Raw genomic sequence first — 25,109 nt, forward strand, 5'->3', positions numbered from 1 at the left:
TTTGCCATAGTCAATACATTTGTCATAAACATCATGTGAAAAGGCCAAAACTGGATAATTTATGTATTCTGTATAGTACATCTTGAAAGTAAGTAAGTAAGTGTCCATCATTGCGTCATCATTACAGACATAAGTTTTGAAAGCAGTAGGACAATGTTCTTCGAAATTAGGCAGCCATATTGGAATAACCAACCGCTACCTACTACTTGTTATCAGAAATCATCATAATCCAATGAGATAAGAAAGGAAATCTTATAGTAAGTGCATCTATCGTAACAAACATTGCACCAACATAGAAAAGACAAAACCTTGATAGCTAGTATTCTCGGTATAATACCTCATACACATTAGTGCGAAACGACATGAAAATGAGAAGTAGAGCGCTTCACAGGAATGGAACATAGAGAAAGAATAAATGACAAAGTGCTCTTGTCTGTGCAACCGTTAGCAACATTAAGGTACTTATCACCCCGAACATGGTCGGGAGCGCTGAGGTGAAAAGGTAGCTGTGACTTAATATCTAAGGATCCGCTTATATCACAATACAGCGAGCCAATGCTGAATCATTGCATATGTTTGAAGAAATCCAGTAACTGCTTATTATGGAAAAATGAACATCATAGTGATGATTGCAAAGTCTTCACAGCGTGCGTTCTCATTTAGTTCCTCTCACTACTGTGATTTGCCATTAAGATACCAAAATAAACAGTGCTGTGCCTAATGCACAATTGATAATCTTTACGGTATCACGTGTTTACACATATACTCCATATTGGTTCAAAAGGACTGTACAATACCATCTCATCCACCAGATAAAGGTCTTCAAAAATTAGATTAGAAAGGCCAGTTTCATCTTGATGCCCTCTATTCAAGTTGCCAATAATACCAGTCAGCGATAACATCGTGCACACCAGTATCTCTAGTGATATCAAAAAGCGATGTCGAAGAAAAGGTTAGGCAACCCGTGTAGTGAGTAGGTACCTTCCTTCTCTCCTGCAAAAGAAACAAAATAAGCAAAGTTAAAAATAGAGTAAAAGAATTAAAAACAGTTTCTAATGCACTTATTACATAGGGGAGGAGGCTCCTCAGTATATCAACTCACATTAGGTCAAATAGCAAACACAGGGAATCCGAAAAATCATCAGAGAGACAGAGTAGAAGAAATTTTTGGGAAAAAGAAGCAAGAGAATAGATCTACTCCTTTTTAAGATGTATTTAAAGTTCTTCATCCTGGTTCATACTCCCAGGGGCCCTAGTCTGTAGGTCCACAATGTACTTGGACTCTTTTTGTCTAAGTCTAAGTGTCCTGTTCCCCCCTCTATGATCCATCCGGATCTGTTCCAAAATAAAATATTTTAGTAGAGAGGAATTGGAAAAGTGTTTTTCTTGATAGTGTTGTGCTACCGGATATTTAGAGTCTTTATTGGGAATAGCTCGTTTGTGTTCAAGTATTCTCTTTTTCGCCATGAGAGTGCTACTGCCAATGTAGTACAACCCACAGGGACACTCTGGCATATATCACAAACGTAGTGCTGCATGTCAAAAATTGCGTAATTTCTCTGTGACTCACACCGCATGTATATTTCTTGCGGAAAGTACTAGCAGAACACGCTTTGCAGTGTCCACAAGGGAAAAATACTTTGAGATTCTGCATACCTCTATCTTGTACCTGAGTAATGTCACTATGCACAAGAAGATCTCTCAGGTTCCTACCCCGCCTATAGGTAATGTTGGGTCTTTCCCTGATGGTATGGCCTATACTTCCATCATTTTTAAGTGTTTTCCAATTTTGTGACAGCATGCGCTTGATACTGTCTGATTCAGAATTAAATGTCAGGATCATCCTGGTATCAGCATCCGTAGTTTCTTCTAAGTTGGATGTTTTCTCCTTAAGAGTGTCCTTCGTATCGATACCCTCTGCTCTATTGATAGCTTTCTTGAGGACCCACGTGGGATATCCCCTGAGCTTGAATCTCTCAATCATCTCAGCACTCTCTTTGCCATAGGCATCCTCGCTACTGCAGCTCCTTTTTGCCCTCAGCAGTTCCCCATAAGGGATACTCCATTTAAGGGTATCTGGGTGACTGCTGAGGGCATGTAGGATGCTGTTTCCTGCAGTAGTCTTACGAAACAGGGAAGTATGTATTTGATTTTGTCTGATCTCCACTTTGACATCCAAATATTCAACCTTACTATCGCTGATATTACCCGTAAGATATATATTGCGATCGTTCTTGTTCAATTCATCTATGAATTCTCGGGCCTCTGTGCAACTTCCTTTCCATTTGATGAACAAGTCATCAAATTACCTGAGCCAAAGTTCTATCTTGCTCAGGTTCTTGATGGTGATTACGCCAGAGAATATTTCCTCCTCCCAGAGGCCCATGAACAGATTCGCAAAACTTGGGGCAAGATAGGAACCCATCGCAGTTCCGACCAGCTGTTTATAGAGAGTGCCATCAAAAAGAAAGATATTATTGGTGAGGCAAAATTCTGTCATCTCAATGATCATATGATTATGTTCCCAATATTTGATATGTCTATGTTTAAGAAAATGTGTACAGGCAGCCAAACCTTGCTGATGATCAATAATAGTGTACAAAGACTGTACATCTAATGTAATTAAGAGAAAACCACTTTCCCATTTAATGGTTTCAAGTTTGCTAAGGAAATCCTTGGTGTCCCTGACATAACTAGGGAGTTTGATGACATATTCTCTAAGGAAATGGTCCACATATTTCGATATGTGCTCAGCCACACTGCCTATAGATGACACAATAGGACGGCCTGGTGGTATCACAGGATTTTTGTGAACTTTAGGTAAAAGATATAGTACCGGTTTCTTCGGGAAATCTCTCTTAAGATAGCAGTACTCCTCCCATTCAAGGACACCCTTATCCCTCCAAGTAGTGAGTTTATCCCATATGGTGATAACGCTGTCATTGTATGTTTCTCTGGTAATTTGCGTGTAAGATGTGATGTCCCCTAGCTGTCTTTGGGCCTCAGTAAAATGCTGATCCCTATCTTGGATGACTATATTCCCACCCTTATCCGCGGGTCGTATGACTGTCATTATCCTCAGCTAGTGATTTTAACATCTGTCTTTGTTTGTATGTCAGATTGTTGTTAGTTCTTTTATTGTTATATGATTTGTGTCAGATCAATGAGGGCCTTAGTAACATTGTCACGGAAGATATCAATACCATCATGGGGTAAAGTGGGTAGAAAGGTCGAAGGTGGTCTGAAACCTGTGGACACTGCAGAGTCATAAGTAACGCCCATAGCTTTAAGTATCTCTACGTTATCTGTCACCGGGATATTGGTATTGGTATCGCTATGGAGCTCAAGCATGGTAGTGAGTGTGTCCATATCTCCTATGTTAAGATCATTGCTAAATTCTTCCTGTCCTTCTACTCTGGTTTCTATTCTGGACAGTTGTTGTCGTAATATGTGCCATTTCTTCAATTTCAACTTTCTCACATATTTAAAAAGAACTTTCGATACATCTTAAAAAGGAGTAGATCTATTCTCTTGCTTCTTTTTCCCAAAAATTTCTTCTACTCTGTCTCTCTGATGATTTTTCGGATTCCCTGTGTTTGCTATTTGACCTAATGTGAGTTGATATACTGAGGAGCCTCCTCCCCTATGTAATAAGTGCATTAGAAACTGTTTTTAATTCTTTTACTCTATTTTTAACTTTGCTTATTTTGTTTCTTTTGCAGGAGAGAAGGAAGGTACCTACTCACTACACGGGTTGCATAACCTTTTCTTCGACATCACTTTTTGATATCACTAGAGATACTGGTGTGCACGATGTTATCGCGGACTGGTATTATTGGCAACTTGAATAGAGGGCATCAAGATGAAACTGCCTTTCTAATCTAATTTTTGAAGACCTTTATCTGGTGGATGAGATGGTATTGTACAGTCCTTTTGAACCAATATGGAGTATATGTGTAAACACGTGATACCGTAAAGATTATCAATTGTGGATTAGGCACAGCACTGATTATTTTGGTATCTTAATGGCAAATCACAGTAGTGAGAGGAACTAAATGAGAACGCACGCTGTGAAGACTTTGCAATCATCACTATGATGTTCATTTTTCCATAATAAGCAGTTACTGGATTTCTTCAAACATATGCAATGATTCAGCATTGGCTCGCTGTATTGTGATATAAGCGGATCCTTAGATATTAAGTCACAGCTACCTTTTCACCTCAGCGCTCCCGACCATGTTCGGGGTGATAAGTACCTTAATGTTGCTAACGGTTGCACAGACAAGAGCACTTTGTCATTTATTCTTTCTCTATGTTCCATTCCTGTGAAGCGCTCTACTTCTCATTTTCATGTCGTTTCGCACTAATGTGTATGAGGTATTATACCGAGAATACTAGCTATCAAGGTTTTGTCTTTTCTATGTTGGTGCAATGTTTGTTACGATAGATGCACTTACTATAAGATTTCCTTTCTTATCTCATTGGATTATGATGATTTCTGATAACAAGTAGTAGGTAGCGGTTGGTTATTCCAATATGGCTGCCTAATTTCGAAGAACATTGTCCTACTGCTTTCAAAACTTATGTCTGTAATGATGACGCAATGATGGACACTTACTTACTTACTTTCAAGATGTACTATACAGAATACATAAATTATCCAGTTTTGGCCTTTTCACATGATGTTTATGACAAATGTATTGACTATGGCAAACACTTTTGGCTTTCTTTGTAAAATGATGATTTTAGAAACGGATCATTAGTATTAGTTGAAACTGTAATATGGCCGCCAAATATGAACAGTATTGTCCTATCTCTATGTTCTGTACCCATTTTTTTTTTTTAAAACCGTTTTTATTGCAGAATAATATTATCAGCAGTGTACATTCTTACTTTTCCTGCATCGCTTCTCCCAGCGCCCCATTCCTCATGGTCATGTAGACCGCCGTACACAGCTCATGAGCCCACATCCCGGAGGCCGGGCAGCGACATTCAGGGTACCATAACACCGAACTATATTGTGAACTACACTTTTGCCTCTAACATAGGAGGGCATCTGCGTTCCGCTTTAGAGTTTTTCCTCCCCCCCCCCCCCCGTCCCCCTCCTTCAGCACTACCCCTCCTCCATCCCTGTCCGCCCTCCCTCCCTCCCCGCCACCCGCGCCCCCTCGCCCGCGACTGCGACTGTTCCCGGCCGTAGGATTTAGTCTGGGGTATATTTCAGAAGTACTTAACCATTCCCTGTGTTTGTGTGGGTAGAATGCACCGGGGGGTCCCCCTCGGGGTCAGATGGCGTCTCGTCCACCTCCATCGCGTCATTGCGCAGGGCCTGCACCAACCCCTCCCATGCTGTGGCCGCCGCTAGCGCCCTGTCATCGGCCCTACGAGTCGCTAGTTGATATCTAAGCGTGTTTTCACTCGCCGCCCACTTCTGTAGCTCCTTGGCCCACCTCTCGTGTGTGGGGCCCACCTTCGACTTCCAGAGTCTCGTCACCTCCCTTTTGGCTAGCAGTAGACCCATGTCGATAAATTTGCTGGTGTTCTTGTTTTTGGGTGTGTGAGGAAACCAGTGTAGGACACAAACCGCCTTGGTGTATTGCAAGTCCCTGTCTGTCACCGCTGCCAGTGTTTCGCCTACCGCCCTCCAGTATTCCCGCAGGTGAGAGCAGTCCCACAGCATGTGCCCGAGCTCCGCTCCCACCATTCCACACCTAGGGCACGCCGCATCTGCCACACCGAAGTACTTCCCAAGTTTACTCGGCGTAAGGTAGGCCCTGTGGAGGATGTAGAAATGTATCAGCTGAAAGCGTGCGTTCCTGGTGCTTTTCCTAGCCCTCCGCACTAGTCCCGCCCATGTAGTGTCAGGGATCTCAGTCTGTACATCCAGCTCCCATTTTGCCTTGAGCGCCGCCAGCGGTCGCAGGGTTTCGCGCAGCATCTTGGAGTACAAACACGTCACCGCCTTATAAGTGCCAGCAGACATCATGGTGTACTGGCAGGCTGCGGATGTAGCGGGTTCCGAGAGCCCTTCTCCCCAATGCGCCTGCATCGCCCCCGTCACCGCCGCATGCATCAGGTAGTCTCCTCTTGGGAGGTCGAATCGCTCTTGCAGCGCTTGGTAAGGGATCAGCGCTCATATAGGTCGCCCAGCATTTGGAGGCCCGCCTCCTCCCACACCTGCAATCCCGACCAGTCTCCGCCGTGCGGAAGCGCAGTTACCATTCCCAGCGGGATCTCCGGCGCATACGGTCGCCGCACCCCAGCCCGGCGCTGCGACTGATTCCAGCATTGCCGGAACGTCTGCTCCTCCAGGGATAAGTCTCTGACGATCAGCCTCTGCTGTAGCGTGATATACGCCAATACAGGCCTGGGGGTGCCCCCCTTCCTGTCCTGCTCCGGCCCCCGGTACACCCTTGCCACTTCTTGCGTAAAGATCTGCAACTGCGCTGCCAAATAATAAAGCTCGAAGTCAGGGACCACCAAGCCCCCCTCGTCTTTTGGCCGGGTCAGAGTCGCCATCGCAACTCTGCGCCGTCCCGTGTTCCATAAGAAAGAGACTAATAGTGATCGCAGCTGGCGAAAAACGGAGCCCGGTATCCACACTGGCAGCGTGCGGAAATAATACAGGAGGCGCGGCAACGCAATCCTTTTCAGCAGCGAGATACGCCCCGTTACCGAGAGCGGGAGAGTGGACCAGAAGGACATGCTGCCCTTCAGCGCTCGGATACAGCGCCCCACATTGCCTTCCAGCATATCCGCGGCAGTGTGGTATATATGTACTCCGAGGTATTTAAGGCAATCAGGTTCCCAGTGAAGCAATGGCCGGACCGCCGGCCGCGGCTCGCCTCGTCGCAACGGGAATAAACAGGTCTTGGCCCAATTCACTCGCAGACCAGATAGCCTGCCAAATCGCGCAAGGAGCCGCTGCGCTCCGTCCAGTGCCTCCGCCGCATTCTCCAAGAACAGGAGCAAATCGTCCGCGTATAATGAGATGAGTTGCGGGGCCCCTCTATAAACCAACCCCCTGTAGTAACCGCCTGTTCTGGCCTCCGCCGCGAGGGGCTCCACTGCCAGTGCAAATAGAAGCGGAGAAAGCGAGCATCCCTGCCTGGTGCCCCGACCCACGCAGTACTGGCGCGATACCAGGGGTCCCACCCGCACTCTCGCCACCGCCGAGGCGTATAGGACCTTCGTCCAACCGATGTACCCCTCCCCAAGGCCGAAGCGCCGCATGGCTTTGTATAGGTAACCCCACTCCAGGCTATCGAAAGCCTTCTCAATATCTACAGATAGGACGAGTGGCGTTCGCGCGTTCTCCTGCGGGTCCCCCATCAGACGGACGAGGCGTCGGATGTTAGCAGTGGTGCTCCTCGCGGGGATAAACCCCGACTGGTCCCTGTGAACTAGTCTCGGCATGTGCCTCAGCAGCCTGGTCGCCAGAATGGTGCTCAGTATTTTATAGTCCGTCGTCAGCATCGACAGCGGCCTATAGGAAGCGGGGTCCTTTCCGTCCCTGCCTGGCTTCAGCAGTGGGATCATCAGGGCCTCACACATAGAGTGGGGCAGCCTACCTCTCGTCTTGGCCTCCCTATACACCTCCTGAAGCCGCGGGGCCAGTTGGTCCAAGTATCTACCATAAAATTCTATTGGCAGGCCGTCGAGGCCCGGGGTTTTATTCCGCGCCATTCAGTTCACTGCCCCTCTGATTTCCGCGAGGTCGATATCTCCACCCAAGGCCTCTGCGTCCTCCCGGTTAAGTCGCGGCAGCTGCAGTCCTTCTAAAAAGCCGTCGATCTCCTCCTCCCGTCCCTCGAGCACGCTGGTGTAGAGCGTCTCGTAGTACGTGCTAAAGCCCTCCAATATGTCCATCTGAGCCGTGACCACTCCTCCTCCCTCCCTGTTCAGTGCTAAGATCGGCTGGCTACGTTTGTTGCGTCCCCGCCTTGTCCCCCTCCGCGTGCGCCCTCACCAGGTAGTTCTTGTAGTCAAAGCTGCGGAGCCTCTCCACTTCAACCGCCACCGCCTCTCTCGCCTCACTCACCGCCTCTTGGCGCTCGGGGCGGCCAGGCCGCGCCAACTCCGCCGCCCTCAACGTCCCCTCCGCCTTGTCCAGGTCCACCAACAGAGTCCGCCTCACCCCAGCATATTTCCCTATGCAATGCCCTCTGACAGCAACCTTGAAAGCGTCCCACTCTATCGCTCTAAGCGCTGTGGACTGATTGTTCTCGTCAAAGTATTGGGCAATCCTGTCCCCGAGTGCCACCCAGTATGGCGGGTCGCCCAGCGTTTCAGGCCTTAGCTGCCACGTTGGGACCTTCGAAATCTCAGTCACCCAGTCCAGCGTCAGTAGCAAGGGATTATGATCGGAGAGTGTTCGGTTTAAGTACTCGGTGTGCGCGACTGATTGTATCACGGTCGAGGAACCTAGAAAAGTGTCCAACCTAACATGAAGGTCATGCAGTGTCGAATAATATGAGTAGTCCCTCAGTGTTGGGTGCTGCGCCCTCCAGGCATCCTCCAGGCCCCACTGCCCCTGCCATTCCAGCCTACGCTTCGCTAGCCTGTGTACCGGGGACGTCGCTACCTATGTTCTGTACCCATGACGCGATGTCCGCTGATACATAGTACTTGTTTTGGGTTTTTGCACCATATTCACGTGATCAAGGCTGCGGATGCAGTTGAAACGCGTTGTGGAATAAATCTAGTCGCATTCACTATTGAAAGTGTGGTTTCTTGCCTGAGAGCGTACTTAACTTTGGATTGTGCAATTGGAGACTGCCAGCACGCTCCGCTGGCGCGTTTGCCACTTTCCATGGGTGCCAACTGTTCGGAAGGGGCTTTGTTGGAAAGGATGTGTATATATATATATATATATTATATATCTACTGGCAGTCGCCAGTAGATAGTTATAGTTAGGACCGAATTTCCATAGGAAATCTGAAAATTCTATTTTGAATATCTTTGGCGCCGGTTGACGAATCCTCGTGAAATTGTCAACACTAATGGGGCGCTCCGCTCAGCTCCTACCCTGAAAGTCTCGGGGTGATTCGTCAAGCGGGGGCTGAGAAAAAAAGGGGGTCCCAAAACGCGTTTTCCCCATGCATTTTCCCGTAGGACCTTTAGTTGAAGGTACAGCAAGAGGTAGTCCTCAGGTCAGGCATGTGCCTTTTGCATATATGGTGTCAATCTGTTCAGTAGTTCCTGAGAAAATTGCAGTTAAAAGTACATAAATATCTATAAGCACGCACGGTGCGCGCACCATAACGTGCGCGAGCGTAATTCTGATTGGTGGTTACATGTCAGTCAACATTCGAATCGGTCGAAATCAGGAAGTGTCGGCCGCCATTTTGTGTGTTTTGTGTGTGACCGTGAAAAAGAAAGGTGGAGAACGTGAAAAGGGGGCAGGGTAGAGAGTTCCTGACCCCTAGCCTTTGTCAGGGGGTCCCTGAAGGACCCCGAAGGGTGAAAAAAACATTTAATATTTTTTTCCAAAAAATCGCGGGGTGCATGCACGGTGTGCGCACCGTGCGCGCACGGTGAAAAACCTTAAAAAAATAACATTTTAAACGAGCCATTCCATATTACAGGATACAGTCCATCTATAACTATATACATGGGTAGCTTATTGTAAAATAAATATATACAAAATATAATAAAACATACATAACTTAGCATTTAAAAACCTTACAAATTCACTTAAAAAAACCATAGGTTTCACACACGTTATAGTTAGGAATTGGCATTTAAAAAACCTTGCAAATTCACTTAAAGAACCATAGGTTTCACACGTTATAGTTAGCTGGACATTTCACTCGTAAAAAACCATTGAAATTCCCCCGTTATAGTTAGTTCAGCTAACTATAACTCGTGCGACCGCAATCCACTGCTGATGACGTCGCATATTACATCACTGTATTCACCAAGATACTGTTAATAAGTCTGTTATACAATTAATTTTACAAAAAAAAAATCCATTTAGACACTTATTTACCCATTTATTCTTCCATTAATCTTTAGATATACATATATAAAAAATATTTGTCTTTCAGAAAGACACATATTCACTGGATGATGTCATCAGTGATGTCATTTGAGATGTCATCAGTGATGTCACTGACCATGTCATGAGTGATGTAATATGAGATGTCATCAGCAGTGGATTGCGGTGGCGCGCGTTATAGTTAGCTGAACTAACTATAACTGGGGAATTTCAATGGTTTTTTACGAGTGAAATGTCCAACTAACTATAACATGTGTGAAACCTATGGTTTTTTCAGTGAAAAAAAATATATATATATATCTATTGGCGGTCGCCAGTAGATAGTTATAGTTAGGACCGTGTTTCCATAGGAAATCTCAAAATTCTATTTTGAATAACTTTGGCGCCGGTTGACGAATCCTCGCGAAATTTTCAAAACTAATGGGGCGCTCCATTCAGCTCCTACCCTGAAAGTCTCGGGGTGATACGTCAAGCGGGGGCCGAGAAAAACGGGGGGTCCCAAAACGCGTTTTCCCCATGCATTTTTCCATAGGACCTTTAGACGCAGCTACAGCCCGAACGCCTGAACAGAATTACTTGAAATTTGGCAGAGAGGTAGCCATAAGGTCAAGGAAGTGCCTTTTGCAGGTCTGGTGTAAATCTGTTCAGTATTTCCTGAGAAAATAGCATTTAAAAGCATATCAATATCTATACGCACGCAGGGTGCGCGCACCGTGCGAGCACCCTAACGTGCGCGAGCGTAATTCTGATTGGTGGTTACATGTTAGTCAACGTTCGAATCGGTCGAAATCAGGAAGTGTCGGGCGCCATTTTGTTTGTTTTCAGTGCGAGAGTGAAAAAGGAAGGTGGCGAACGTGAAAAGGGGGCAGGGTAGAGAGTTGCTGACCCCTAGCCTTTTTTTAAATCGCGGGGGTGCGTGCACCGTGCACGCACGGTGAAAAACCCCCCCAAAAAATACGTAAAAAACCAATGAAATTCCCCCGTTATAGTTAGTTCAGATATATACTATATACAGATAACTCGCGCGACCGCCACTCTATCACAAGGATGATGTCATGAGTGATGCCACTGACCATGTCATGAGTGATGTAATATGTGACGTCATGAGCAGAGGATTGTGGGCGCGTGAGTTATAGTTATCTGAACTAACTATAACGGGGGAATTTCATTGGTTTTGTAAGAGTGAAATGTCCACCTAACTATAACCTGTGTGAAACCTATGGTTTTTTAAGTGAATTTGCAAGGTTTTTTAAATGCTAATTCCTAACTATAACGTGTGTGAAACCTATGGTTTTTTAAGTGAAAAAATATATATATATGAAACAACCAACACGTAAAAACGTGTAAATCGAAGAGCACTCAAGCAAAATCCAGGGACAGTGTTCTTTAAAGCATGAATGCTTTATTCAGCAAGTTCCCCCCCGTTGTTCCCCCGAAACGCTGACAAAAAAATATAATTTTTTTTTTTTTTTTTTTTTTTTTTTTTAAAGCTCATTCTTGTCTCTGAGTCAGGCCTGGCTTTTGGCAGGAGTGAGCTGGATGCCGTCCCAGGGCGCCAATATTCTGAGAGGCACACGGAGCTGCGTGCATTACCTCCTCATCAGCCCTCCCCGTCCCAGTCCTAACCACATGAGCATAGCTCCTCCCACCAGAAACTCCCAAGCAACTTAAAACCCATCCCTTCCCTCCAGGCCACACCCATACCCTGAGGCATATAACTCCGTGACCCGCCAGTCCACATCCTGTTTGTGTTTTTCTGCGGATTCACTTCCGGGCGGACTTCGACGTGACAGAAGGTGCTGGGACTGGCCTCCTGTCAGGTGAGTGTGAAACGGGATGTTTAGCGCCCGTTTAAACCCCTTATGTGCCGGTTTTTACATTGAGAGGCATTTGCTTTGAGTCCCTGCTTTAGCGGGACCATGGAGTTGGGGGGTCCGGACTACCTGGTGTGGGGTGGTGACTCCCTGCTGCGGCCTCCTCTCTTCTGGGTTCGTTCCCTGCTCTAGCGGGATCGCCCAGGGGGGAGGGGAGGTGTGTGAGGCGCGGCTTGCCTTTCTGCGCGCCGGGGGCGTGGCGGTTTTTGCTTCTCCATTTCGTCAGTGGGGGCACGGTGTTGGGATACTTGTCTCCTATTTGATTCAAGCCACTACGTTTCAGTTGAGGTATAGGCAGATCGGTTTCCAGATGCCGTTTTTCTGCTATGCAGTCCGCTTCACGCTTCCTCGGGTCTTTGACTCTGGCTTTCAGGGTTGGGTGTTCTACTCCTGCTGATTGGGTAGAGCTGCGTTGTGGGAGCCCTGGGGAGGAGTTTCCCCTGTCCTCATGTCTGTCTCTGCTGTCTGTGGGGGTCGTATGGGGTTTTTGTGGCTCTAATCACCTGCAGCTCTGCTGGGGCTTTGTGGTGTTTCTTACCTCTGTTCGCTGGTTCCTAGTGCGGGGGCTTCTGGGTTCCCTAGTATCCTTACGGTTGGGCCCTGTCCTGTCCTTTCCTTTTATGGGATGTGTAGATGTCTCTGATTGGCCGGTTTTAGGGCCGGCCTTCAGTCCTGTTGGGGATTGGCTGGGGATCGGTGGGGCTTTCCCTGGTTGGCCTTTGGGGATTTTTTTCCTTGTTGGGCTCGGTATTTCTTGGGGTCTGTTTCTCTGTTCTCATGTTCACAACATGGAGGGTAGAGGTGCGGACGTACGTGAGCTCGGCTGTGAGGATGAGGTGGTGGTCGCTGGGTCTTCCACTGCTCCTTCCTTGGCGGATATTCAAAAGATGATTGAGGCGGCGGTGGCGGCTGCCTTTGTGGCTCGTGATCCCAAGGGGCCTAAGAAACAGAAATTGGATGCCTCGGTGGAGGTCGATCCAGACATGGACTCTGATGAGGAGGTGAAGGGTCGTTTTGTCCAGGGGTCAGACCTTCGTTGTGTTCTGCAGCATGTTCGGGACAATTTGGGGTTCCCTGGTCCCGTGGCGGGTGGAGAGTCTGAAGACTTCTTCGCTAATTACCTGAAGAAAGAACCTGAAAGCCTCCCCATTCATTCTTCTGTGCGGAGGGTGCTGGAGGGGGAATGGAAGGATGTTGACAAACATGCCTTTCCCCGCTTTCTGGCTAGGAGGTATCCCTTGCAGGGATTCACGAGGAATTTCCAGCGGTGGTGAAGGTGGATTCCCTGCTTGCTGGTATGGCATCTCAGAGCCTGGTGGTGTCTGAGGATGCGGTTCCTTCTGATCCTGGGGACAAGCGTGTTGAAGGGGCCTTGAAGCGGTCCTTTGCTGCCTCTAATCTTGCAGTTCGGTCTGCGGCTTACACCAGCTATCTTGTTCAGTCGCTTCTTAAAGACTGTCAGGGTATTTCTGCGCAGCTCATGCAGGATGAGGATCCCTCGGAGTCTTTGTCCATGTTGGAACAACAGTTGTGTTACTTGGCGGATTTGTCCTTTGACTCCCTTAGCACTGCAGCGGCGGCTGCTGGTGCCTCGGTTGCTGCTAGGAGGCAGTTGTGGCTTAAGACTTGGAAGGCGGAGGCGGAGGCTGCTCAGAAGGCAGCCGTAATGAAGATTCCCTTCACGGGCTCTAAGCTGTTTGGGGAGCCGTTGGAGGCTTGGATAAAGAAGACAGCGGAGGACAAGAAATTGTTGGCTCCGGTCCGCTCTTCTCAGAAGGGGAAGTTTGCGGGTTATAAGCGGGCTTTTGGGCAGGCGTTTCAGTCTAAAATGGCGGCCCAGCCCTTTCATGGTAGGGGACGTGGCCGGGGTGTCCCTTCCTTCCACAAGTGTCGGGGTCAACAGGGTGCTTCCTCTTCGGCAGGTCCCTCCAAGTCGTGACTATGTGATGATGGGGATGCCGGTTGGGGGTCGCCTCACTTCTTTCTTTCCAGTCTGGGAGGAGTTCGTTCGGGACCAGTGGGTCCTGCAGGTGGTCCGGCTGGGCTACAGGATAGAATTTGGAACTCCTCCGGTGGATGTGTTCAGGTCTACCCCTGTTCCCAGGTCTCCGGCGAGATGCCGTTCTCTGTTGGACGGAGTTCGGGACTTGGTGTCCAAGGGGGCTGTGGTGAAGGTGCCTGTGAGTCAAAGGGGTCGGGGGGTTTACTCAATCCTGTTCTTGATCCAGAAGCCAAATGGGGACTTCCGTCCTGTGCTAGATCTGAAGGTGGTGAACTTATGTATCCCTCATCGGTCCTTCAAAATGGTGACTCTACAGTTGATTCTTCCCTTCCTGTCGGTGGGGGATTTCCTGACTTCTCTCGATCACCGGGACGCTTATTTTGATGTGCCAGTGCACGCGGATTCGCAGAGGTTCCTGCGTTTCTGTGTGGGGGTGGATCATTACCAGTTCCAGGTATTACCGTTTGGCCTGTCTGCCTCTCCAAGGGTGTTTACTAAGGTGTTGGCTCCCTTGGTGGGTTTGTTGCATGCTCGGGGTATACAGGTGTTCCCTTACTTGGACGATTGGTTGATTTCTTCCTCTTCTTTCCTTCAGGCTCAGGCACAATCCCTGGAGGTTTGCAGTCTCCTTCAACAGTTCGGGTGGATTCTGAACTTGGAGAAGTCCCATCTTCACCCCACTCGGGAACTGCTGTTCATTGGGGGGTGTTCAACACCAGGTTGGGAAAGGTCTTCCTGTCGGAACCACGCAGATTGACTCTTATGCACGAGCTGAGGAAGGTGTTGGGGGCTCAGTCTTCCACGGCTCGCCAGTGGTTGCGTGTGCAGGGGCTAATGTCCGCTACTGTAATGATTGTTCCTTGGGCCCGTTTACACTTGTACCCCCTAGTGAATCATCTTCTGGGGCATTGGGATCCGGCCTCTCTGAATTACGAACGGTTGATACTGGGGGGTGTGTCCATCGCCCGAGAGTTGTCCTGGTGGCTGGTGGATTGGAACCTCTTACAGGGCTCGCCCTTTGTGTCCCAGGAGAGGTTGGTCCTGACGACCGATGCCAGCGAAGTGGGTTGGGGTGCGGTCTTGAGTCAGGAGTCGGTGCAGGGTCTCTGGTCTGTGCCGGAGGCGGGAATGTCCTCGAATTGGAGGGAGTTGAAGGCGGTTCAGTTGACGTTGACTCATTTTCTGCCTTGGGTCCTCCAGAGGGATGTGATGGTACGGTCAGACAACACGGTGGTGGTGTGTTATATCAACCGCCAGGGGAGCGCGAAGGTGGCTTCCCTCAATTTGTTGGCGCGACGTATCGGCCTTTGGGCGGAGTCTCACTTGCTGTCTCTGAGGGCTTTAAATCTACCGGGGATTTTGAACACGGAGGCGGATCGCCTGAGCAGGGTGTTTCCCTCCCTGTCGGACATGTGCCTGACGCAGGATGTGTTTGGTTGCCTGATGGCTCGGTTCGGGATCCCGGTGGTGGACCTGTTTGCCGCTCCGGGGAACGCCTTGAGGGAGAGGTATTGTTCTCTGGTTCGCTCTGCGGCGGTTTGGAGGGTGGATGCCCAGTCCTTCCGGTGGGAGGGGGGCCTGATGTATGCCTTTCCCCCTATTGCTCTGCTTCCGCGTGTTCTCCTGAAGGTCAAGCTGGATCGGGCTTCAGTGCTCCTGGTGGCTCCGGATTGGTCCAGGAGGCCTTGGTTCCCTCTGTTATTGAAGTTGGCGGTGGGGCCTTGCTGGAGGTTGCCGGTGGTCCCTTGTCATTTCCCCCTCTGTCTCGAAAATGTCTGGTCCGCCTGCGATTGGCGGGTTGGCTGTTGAGAGGATGAACCTTGTGGCTTTGGGGTGTTCTCCTTCTGTGGCGGAATTTATTCAGCGGTCCAGGCGCCCTTCGACTCTCAAGTCCTATGCCCGGCATTGGGTTTCTTTTCAGTCTTGGTGTGAGGCGCGTGGGTGGTCTGCGTTGGAGGTGGATCCGGTGCATGTCTTGGAGTTTTTGAAGGACGGGTTTGACTTTGGTCTCGCTGTGTCCTCCCTGAGGGCTCAGTGGGCTGCTGTCCGGGCCTTTCGGGGTTCAGTCTGTGACTCGGTGGTTCCCCTGGTGTCCCGCTTGTTGCAGAGTTGTTTCCTTCAGAAGCCTGTCATTCGGTCCTTTGCTCCTAGTTGGGATCTGCCTCTGGTTTTGGGGGCTTTGCAGGTGGCTCCCTTTGAGCCTCTGCATGAGGTGTCTTTGAGGTTTCTGACTATCAAGGTGCTGTTCCTTGTGGCTATTACCTCGGCTCGGCGGATTGGGGAGTTGGGCTCCTTGCTTTGTTCGATCCCTTTTTTACGTTTTTTTCCTGATCGGGTGGTTTTGCGGCCTGATCCTTCCTTTGTTCCCAAGATCCCTTCCTCTTTTCACTGCTCTTTGGATCTGGTGTTGCCTGTTTTTTGTCCTGGTCCTCTTTCGGAGGTGGAGGTGCGGCTGCACTGTTTGGACGTTCGGAGGGCTCTGGAGATCTATTTGATGCGTACTGCGCCTTTTCGTAAGGTGGAATCTCTTTTTGTGTCCTTTGGGCTGGCTGGTCAAGGTCTGAAGCCTTCTGGGGCTACCCTCAGTCGTTGGCTGCGGTGGGCTGTGGGTGCTGCGTATGAGGCCTGTGGGGCGTTGGCTCCTGGTTCTGTTCAGGGGAGGTCGACTCGGGGGTGGCCGCTTCCTGGGCTTGTTTTCAAGGGTCTTCCATGGCCGAGATCTGCAGGGCTGCTACCTGGAGTTCTCCTCACACGTTTATGTCCCATTATCGTTTGGTGGTAGGGGGGACTGATTCTGCTGGGTTTGGGGACGCTGTGTTGCGTTCTGCTCCGGTGGTGTGACTTTTCTGTGAATATAAAAGTCTGTTTTTTCTACTGAGTGAAGCCGATTCTTGCTTTGGTATCTGCTCATGTGGTTAGGACTGGGACGGGGAGGGCTGACGAGGAGGTAATGACCGGTTACTCACCGGTAATATTCATTACTCCGAGTCGTAGCCCTCCCCGTCCCAGTCCAGGTTCCCATCCATCCCTCCCTCCCTGTTCGGCTTCTTGTGCTTGGTTGGTACAGGATGGGGACTGGCGGGTCACGGAGTTATATGCCTCAGGGTATGGGTGTGGCCTGGAGGGAAGGGATGGGTTTTAAGTTGCTTGGGAGTTTCTGGTGGGAGGAGCTATGCTCATGTGGTTAGGACTGGGACGGGGAGGGCTACGACTCGGAGTAATGAATATTACCGGTGAGTAACCGGTCATTAAGGTTGTACAAACAGCAGCGCCCATCTCATCTTGCTCGTTTCTCTGTCAGGTTTGCTAGTCTAAAGTTGTCCTTCATTATCATACCATAGGCCATGTTTTTCGCACCCTATTGGCCGCCTTCCTTCACCTTCTCATCACTGCTGACACACATACAACACCCTTGTCCGCGTGAGGCAACGAAGCTCTGGGCGATGTAGGTGAGCAGAGGGAGGGCTGGAGGGGTTTGTGTTCAGGGACCGTTCACTGCTCATCCAGGGACTGAGCCGTGAACACTGACGGGGGCCCGTGCTGCCTCGTTGTGTTCACTAGGAGGATCAGCAAGGGCGCCAGATTTCCCTTCGCCCATGGCGGTATTTTAGCAGGGGCTGGCTCTGCGCTGAGCTGGGCCCCTTTAGGATGGACACTTTGGACAGTTTTATCATTTTATCAGAAATGTATTTCTAGTTAGTCTGTTGTGTGAGGTGCCAGTCATTGCGTTCTTTAAAACTGTTTAATACACCGAAGACATTTCCGTGTTGCCCTTTCTGTTTCTTTTTTCTTGTATCAAATATGCAAATGTTTACCAGTGTAATGCAAACGCTTATCATAACTCCAAGCTCCCTCGGCAGTCTGTAAACTGTAAGAGGGGGGAAAAAAAAGCAACGACGCGCAGCACCCCCTTTCCTTAGACAAATCCAAGTGTACCACAGAGCCATGAAGTAACAAGGTTACAGGCGACGGTTGCCCTTACCCCCCCCCCCACCCCACCTCCCGCGTGTGAAACCCCAGCCACTTGCACAATACGAAGAGGAAGCAAGGGTGAGGAAGTGTTACAGTTTATTCTGTTGAAAGGAGGGTCCCTGGGGAGCATAAAAAGCTGATGACGAGTGTGGTGCTGCTGTTACAGGAGACGGCTGTGCAGGACAATGCAGAGGAGCATGGCGCCGGCGGAGGGGAGGAAGGCCCGCGAGCCCCTGGGCGAGGAGGGCTCCGGCCGCGTGACCACCGTGGTGTTCCTGGCGCTGCTCATCGACCTGCTGGGGTTCACCCTGATCCTGCCGCTGCTTCCCTCGCTCCTGGATCACTACGGCAAGGCTGAGGTGAGTCACGCGCTGCGTTCCTTCCACCTGTGGCTCGAGGTCTTTACACTGGCGCGGGGGGAGGGGCGCGCGAGCCTCATTTGTCCTAGGGCCGATAGCCTAGCCAGTGTGCCAGGGGCCGTAGTCGCGGCCGGCTTTAGCGTTGGTGGCACCCAGTGCGGCAGTGGTTGTTGGCGCCCCCCATGACCACCTCCTCCACGGATTCCCTCACTACCACCCTTTAACAGAGCCCCTCAAGTCTCCATAACTGCTCTGTCTCAGATGCATTTCATTCGTTTTATAGCGTCACTCATACCAGTGTTGGGTATCGGAGCACTTTACATCACCCACTACACAGAGACAATCAATCATAGGACGTATATCAGCGTATAGGAAATGTTACTTGAGACGGATGACTACAAGGTGTAGGAGTCATATGTCATCCATGCTGATAGGCAGTATAGTTTGAGTGCTTGGTCTGGAGAAGCACAAACTCAGAAGATAAAACGTAACACCACGATTGGGGGTTCTCTTTAATAATCAGAATTGATTTCTATCAAAATGAACCCCTTTCCCAACCTTAGGATAATGAAAGACTGGGGGGAAAAAAATCATAACGCGTTAATCTATACCTTTCAGTTTGCATGCCGCTCTTTGATGCTGGTTAATAGCTCATTCTTCTGTCAGGATTTTAACTGTACTTAACAAAGGATCTCAGACAAAAGCAGTAACCCACTGACCTATTTGCATTATGGGCACGTTGTGATCTGCATGGTACACGTTCTTTGCAGCTGGCATATTACCCCCCCTGCGCTACATTACCATGAGTCAAAACCTCCACTAGACAAAACTCTGATCTCTCTCTAGGAAGAACATTAATCACCACAGTTATCTTGCCATTTTTATTGTTGCCTGAAAATTGTCTGATGCCAGGAACGCGGCAGCAGGTGCTTTTGAAACCATAATATACTTCAAACACGACGCCCCCACCCGATGTCAGCTCCCGGTGCGGTCGCACCGCCAAGTGCCAGCCCTGGCTGTAGTGCAAGGAAGCAAATGTACCAACTACCTACTGTTTATATGATCAAATAGAGCAATAATCAGGGTTCAGTGGGCCCCTCAGACCTCTGTACCCCGGTTGCACTGAACCTGCTACACCGATGGAAGCTACGCCCCTGTTGGGAACGGTCTGGTCAAAAGTCTCTCTTTGCTTCGCAAAGTGTGCCATCCTGCCTATATGAAGGCTGGCGTGCAGCAGGTGCAGTGGCACCGGACAACTGCTCACGAGTTACGTATGGTTTTTACTAACAAATCACAGTGCTGTGGGCCAATTTACTTGTTTTCATTATGGTCCATGACATCTTCGCCGTAAAAACGCTTCCGTCTCAAGCACTCTTCGATATGCTCCACGTTTTCTGTTAAGAGCTTCTCTGTTACCACCCCTGGGGAGATGAAGGCCTGGCATGTTATTAGGGAAGTATATCGATGCCAACCCTAGTTCAACCCTGTTGAAGAACTTGTGCCTCTGACCTTGTTTTTCCTATAAAATCCCTTTATAGTTTTTCACTCTATTGCGCATTATTGTAATGTGTGTGCAGGACTCTGCTACTCTACTAGGTTAGGTTTAGCGCTTAATACATTTTAAAATAAATACATGATAAATATCTATGATGGCAGCCCTGTCACAAACCTCTTTTAACCCTGTTACTGCTTATATGTTCCTTTTGCTAAAAAATTGTCATCAAATATGAACAATTCTCTAATATCACTTTTTTCACCCCCTCCCCTTTATCTCCATACCCTCTCGCGTGGTTCCTCTGTTCGTTTCAGCGATTAATGCATATAACACATTATGATCCTGTTCTGTTGCACGATTCATACTCTTGGCGCTTTCTAATTCGAAGCTCATTGACGCTTCGCTTCGGGTGGTCATTTTATGAATGGCCGGTGAGTGTGCACCATGTCAGAAAAGGTAATTAAAAAATCTTTCTTTAGAGCCTTCGTTGCTGCCATCAACGAAGCAAAGTTACTCAGGGGATGATTTATTTTTATTTATAAACACGCTCTCCTTCTCCATATTTTTTTATCAGCATAACCAAACAAAAGTATAACTTTTAGGTCCAGAATATTAAAATATTTGTTAACACACACAGGAGGATTGTCAAATGTTCTAGTAGTCATCAATACTGCTGTTTATTGGGCTTTGACAGTCTGGGACATTCGCTAGAGTAATGACACACCTACACAATATTTATGTAGCATTTACCCTATGAGGGGCGCCGAAACGCTTGCTATGGCGTGCACGGTATGTGGTAGGAAGGCTGTTGTCCTTGTTTTGTTCCTGTGTGTGTGGGGAGGGTTTTCATGTCATGCATGATGACCACGAGGTGCGGTTATCATGCTATAAAACGCAGTCGTTAGCGTTGTAATGGGCAGATGGGGTGAGGTGTGAGAGACGGGTGGGAATTTTAGGTTTCGTAGACTGCTGGCAGTCTTGACAGTCACTGCAAGCCTCCTTATGGTGCCTTTGTCTGTTACGTTACAGTTCTCTTTGATGGTTAGTACATTGGGTTGTCTTTTCTGAGGTCTTATGGACCCGAGCAGGTATGGGTGGAAGGTGATGGGGTGAGAGATCGACAAGGCTAGATGTACGGTTCTTATTCCTATGAATGTCATTGAATGATGTCAGGAAGTGGTCATAGTATGTAGCTAGCACAGACCTGCAGGGGTGGACTACGTGGGAGTTCTATAGTGACTTGCAGTAAGCAGTTGATCTCGTCAGTCGTTTTATGGCTGTCGATGATGGTTAGAGTGGTTAAATTCTGTGGACTAATAAGGCTGTTGTATTATAATTGAGACCTCGCCCAGATGTGTCCATATTTGGTATAAGAGATCGATGTGGTGACGTTGACTATTCTGTAGCCTTTATTGGTTTACAATCGGCTGTTGGACCGCTGAATGTTGGGAGTGTTAATCCGGGACAGAACTGGGTAGGGATTCAAGAGCAATTGATCTAATCTCTGGATGAACGGCAGACATTTTATTAATTAATTTAATTCATCGGCTACCCAGTCCTGGACACCATGCATTATTACATTGTTGTTCAGTGGAAGTTATAAATGTTTGATGACTCGATGTTCTAAAACTTCTGGTAGAAGAATTAAGCGTAATGCTAAACACAAATTATCCACGGAGTATGCGTTTAACTCAAGAGAAACCTTTTCATTAAAGATGATAAATTTAAATCTTTTGATAAAATGAATTCCTGGTTTCAGGAGTATTGTGCATCTGTAAGTTTGCTTGCACATTCTTTTATCATGGCAAAGAATGTTCCACGAATGACCCTCTCCAAACTTTTGGTTTCTCTCTCCTCAGGACAGCTTCTTCCAGTCACTACAGACCACAGTGGACTGGTTTGGAGCCACAGTAGGAGTACCCCAGGAGAGGCGCTATAACTCCGTCTTGCTTGGAGGTAGGCTTCAAAGCTCTCATGGTTTTTTTTTTGTGTGTGCCTGGCATCGATTTATATAAAACTGTTTACTACCGAAAGCAGCAAATGATGAATCTGTGCCCTAATCTTCGAAGGATTTGTCTGGGAAAATATTGGTAATCTCGGATTTCTTTTGTGAAGCATTCACCTTTTCCATTCCTGCCAAGCTCAACAGACTGTCACCTTTTAGGCTGTTTTATTGCCTACTTATTTGACTACTTTTGCCACTTAGGTTACTTATTAACATAATTGGTCTACTTAAGTGTGAAATGCATAAGAAATGTTAAGTTGCGAGTAATTTAGACTGTCTTGGTTTAATTATTCGCTCCAGAGTTCTCACGGAAAAGCACATGCCTAGAATGACTGCGTGGAAAGAATCCATCGGTGCCCCCTTCACCCACGCACTCATCCACAGTCTTTCCTCTGTTCTGTGGGCAATGCGAAGTACCCGACCTGACCTAGTGGCCGATTCTCCAAAGGAAACCTCCTCCCTGAAGCACTTACAGTATTAATAGACTAATCATTCCTGCAGGAGTAAGATAAATGCATGAGTCGCAAAACTAACTATTAGTGCAAATCAAATGAGTTAATGTCAAATGCCCATCAATAAAATATTCTTTTGAAAGTGGGCACATACAAGGATGTTTTACTGGCAGCTAATGAAAATGTTGATCTTCACACACAAAGGGGACATTCCAATGAAGGTTTCTTGACCTGCAGGGCATTACCACACCATTCGACAAAATGTTTCCTCTTAATAAAATGCTCCTGATTCAATCTGGTATAATTTACCTTGGCAAATCTGCAGAAACGCTTGTGTGTTGTTTTTGTTAGTACCATCCCCCATAATAATAACCACTGTTGTAATTGAAGGAAAATAACCTTTCTTATTCACTGTCTGTTTGACCCCGTGTAAGCCCTATTGTATGATGCTTGCAGGAGTGGCCAGAACTTTAATTTCTCATACATTTGCGTGAATAATTTGTCTGGAAATCAAGAAAGTGTTTGTGAAGTAGCACAGCACTATTTATTTATTTAGGTTATTTATTTAGAGTTTTATATAGCGCTGACAAGACCCGAGGGTATCGGAGCGCTTTACAACATGTACACAGGCAAATAAGAGAGAGCAGACGGAGCAACATGGAGAGCCTTTGGGAAGGTAATATGGTGTATTGGTCCGAAGGTTAAAGGTGATGCGGGAGGAGGAGATCCTTAAGTTTTTTGGTTTTTTTTGAAGGTCACGAAGGAGGGGTTGGTTCTGAGAGCTGCTGGTAGGGAGTTCCAGATTTTGGGGGCATTTCCCAAAACTGAGCACGCCAGGGCTTTTTGTTTGTGTCTCTTTGGTGGGATGAGAAGTAGGTTGTCGGTGCTCCTCAGGTTTCTTGCCTGGCCTGCCTTGGTGAGCTTGGCTGCAAGGTAGACTGGTTTGCCAGTTTGAAGGACTTTGTGGGTGAGAGAGAGGCAGTTTTGAACTGGCAGCGAGCTTCAGTGGGGAGCCATTTGAGGTTTTTCAGGGAGGGTGAGATATGATCGTGCCTTTTTGCTCCAGTGACAATCCTTGCTGCTACGTTTGAAGTTCTCATGCGGGCTAGGTGAGATTTTGCTGTGCCTGTGAGGGTAGCGTTTCCGTAGTCTAGTCTGGATAGAACCTGGGCTTGCGTTGCGGTCTTGAGATCATTAGGCGGGAGGAAGGGCTTGATTTTGTTGAGTAGTTTTAGTTTGTAGTGGGCACTCCTAGCGTCAGCCTTTATGTGCGAGCGCATGTTCAGGTTAGGGTCCAGAAAGATGCCCAGCGACTTGGCGGAGCTGGTCAGGGTACAGTCGAAGTTTAGGGAGTCCATACGCTTAATCCAATCTTGGACATGGTGGGTTGTCCGTCGTTAGAGAGGAGAAGGATTTCCGTCCTGTCTTGGTTAGGTTTTAGGTGGTTGTGTGATACCCCCAAAAAATTTTTAAACTGGCTATCGTTGAGACGGCGTATGTCTTCTGGGGGAGGAGACTTCCAGGTCGAGCTGGATGTCATCTGCGTATAGGTGGTAGATGATGTTGGCTTGATTAATTATGGTAGTGAGGGGTTCCATGTAGATATTGATGAGAGTAAGTGAGAGGACTGAGCCCTGAGGGACACCTCTGATTATAGTGGAGGTATCGGAGATTGCGTAATTAATTTTGATTTGTTGAGAACGGTTGTGGAAGAAAGAGGTGAACCATTTCAGCACCATGCCGTCTGCTCTGATCCGTTGTTTTAGTGTGTTGAGAAGAAGTTTGTGGTCCAATGTGTCGAAGGCCGCGGATAAGTCTAGGAGGATGAGCTGGCAGCAGCGACCGGCATCCATACATTTGTGGATGTCGTCTGCTATATTTAGTAAGGCCGTCTCTGTGCTGCAGCCCTTTCTAAAGCCTGATTGGTGAGAGTCCAAGAGATTGTTTGTGTCGATGTGCTGGTTGAGTTGGAGTAGGACACATTTCTCGAGGATTTTGACCAGGAAGGGCAGGTTTGAGATAGGCCTGAAGTTGTTAAGGTCCTCTGGGTCTAGGCCTGTTTTTTTTTCAGTAGGGGAGAGACTTGGCCAAGTTTTAGGCAGTCTGGCATGACCCCCGTGTTTAACGAGCTGTTTATTATCATCGTTCAGAGGGGTGAAATGACATGACTTTACAGACCCCCTCCCGGCCATGGAGGCCGGAGGGGGTCTGCAAAGTGGGAGGAGGGTTTTGAGTTTGCAATTAGTTTGGAGATGTCCATTTCTGAGAGTGGCTTAAATGCTGTCCAGCAATTTAGGGTAAAGGGGGATCCTGGGGTTTGGTTGCCCTCCTTAGTCTCAGGGAGGGGGATTTCTACTCTGGAGTCAGGCGCTTGTGTGAGGCTATCGAGGGAGGACACGATGAACGTGATTTTCTCATCAAAGAATTAGCGAATTTATCGCAGCGTTCTTTGTAGCCCTGAGGGGCTTTAGCAGGAGGTTTCGAAGTATGTTTTTTTTTTTTATGATGTTGAAAAGGTTTTTTGGACCATTTATTGCATTGTCAAGGGCGCTGCAGAAAAAGGATGCTTTTTCTTTAATGATGTGTCTTTTGTATGTTCCGCGTTCTACTCTGAGTCGGTGGAGGTGAGTTGAGGAAGGGTTGACTCGCCAGAGTCTTTCTGCCGCTCTGAGTTGTCGTCTTTCTGAGTTGAGATCCTTGGTGAGCCAGGATCTCGAATGGATGTCTCTAATCTTTTTTTAGTTTCAGAGGAGCTACTTGGTCTAGGACGGCTGTCATCGAAGTGGGTTGAGTTCGATCGTTGAGAGGTCGCCTGATTTAGGTGGAAGGCTAGAGATCATTTTTTGTTCCAGCTCAGCTAGGAAAGCTTGGCTTAGGTTTGTGGACCACTGAAGGTTTTTTTTAGTATGGATGGGGTATGATTCTTCCAGGTGTAAGTGGAACAGGATGA

At 48.1% G+C, this 25,109-nt stretch overlaps 1 protein-coding gene across 1 annotated transcript in view; it reads left to right on the forward strand.

The window, feature by feature from the left end:
* Window positions 1-3,785: 3,785 nt before the first annotated feature.
* SLC75A1 (solute carrier family 75 member 1) overlaps window positions 3,786-25,109 on the forward strand; it is a 161,992-nt gene continuing 140,668 nt past the window's right edge. Inside the window, 3 exon segments of the mRNA XM_085642503.1 lie at window positions 3,786-3,917; window positions 18,015-18,207; window positions 21,562-21,658. Coding sequence (XP_085498629.1) covers window positions 3,910-3,917; window positions 18,015-18,207; window positions 21,562-21,658 — 298 coding nt within the window. The 5' untranslated portion in view covers window positions 3,786-3,909.

Source organism: Triturus cristatus, chromosome 2_2, assembly GCF_964204655.1.
Source record: "Triturus cristatus chromosome 2_2, aTriCri1.1, whole genome shotgun sequence".
NCBI lineage: Eukaryota > Metazoa > Chordata > Amphibia > Caudata > Salamandridae > Triturus > Triturus cristatus.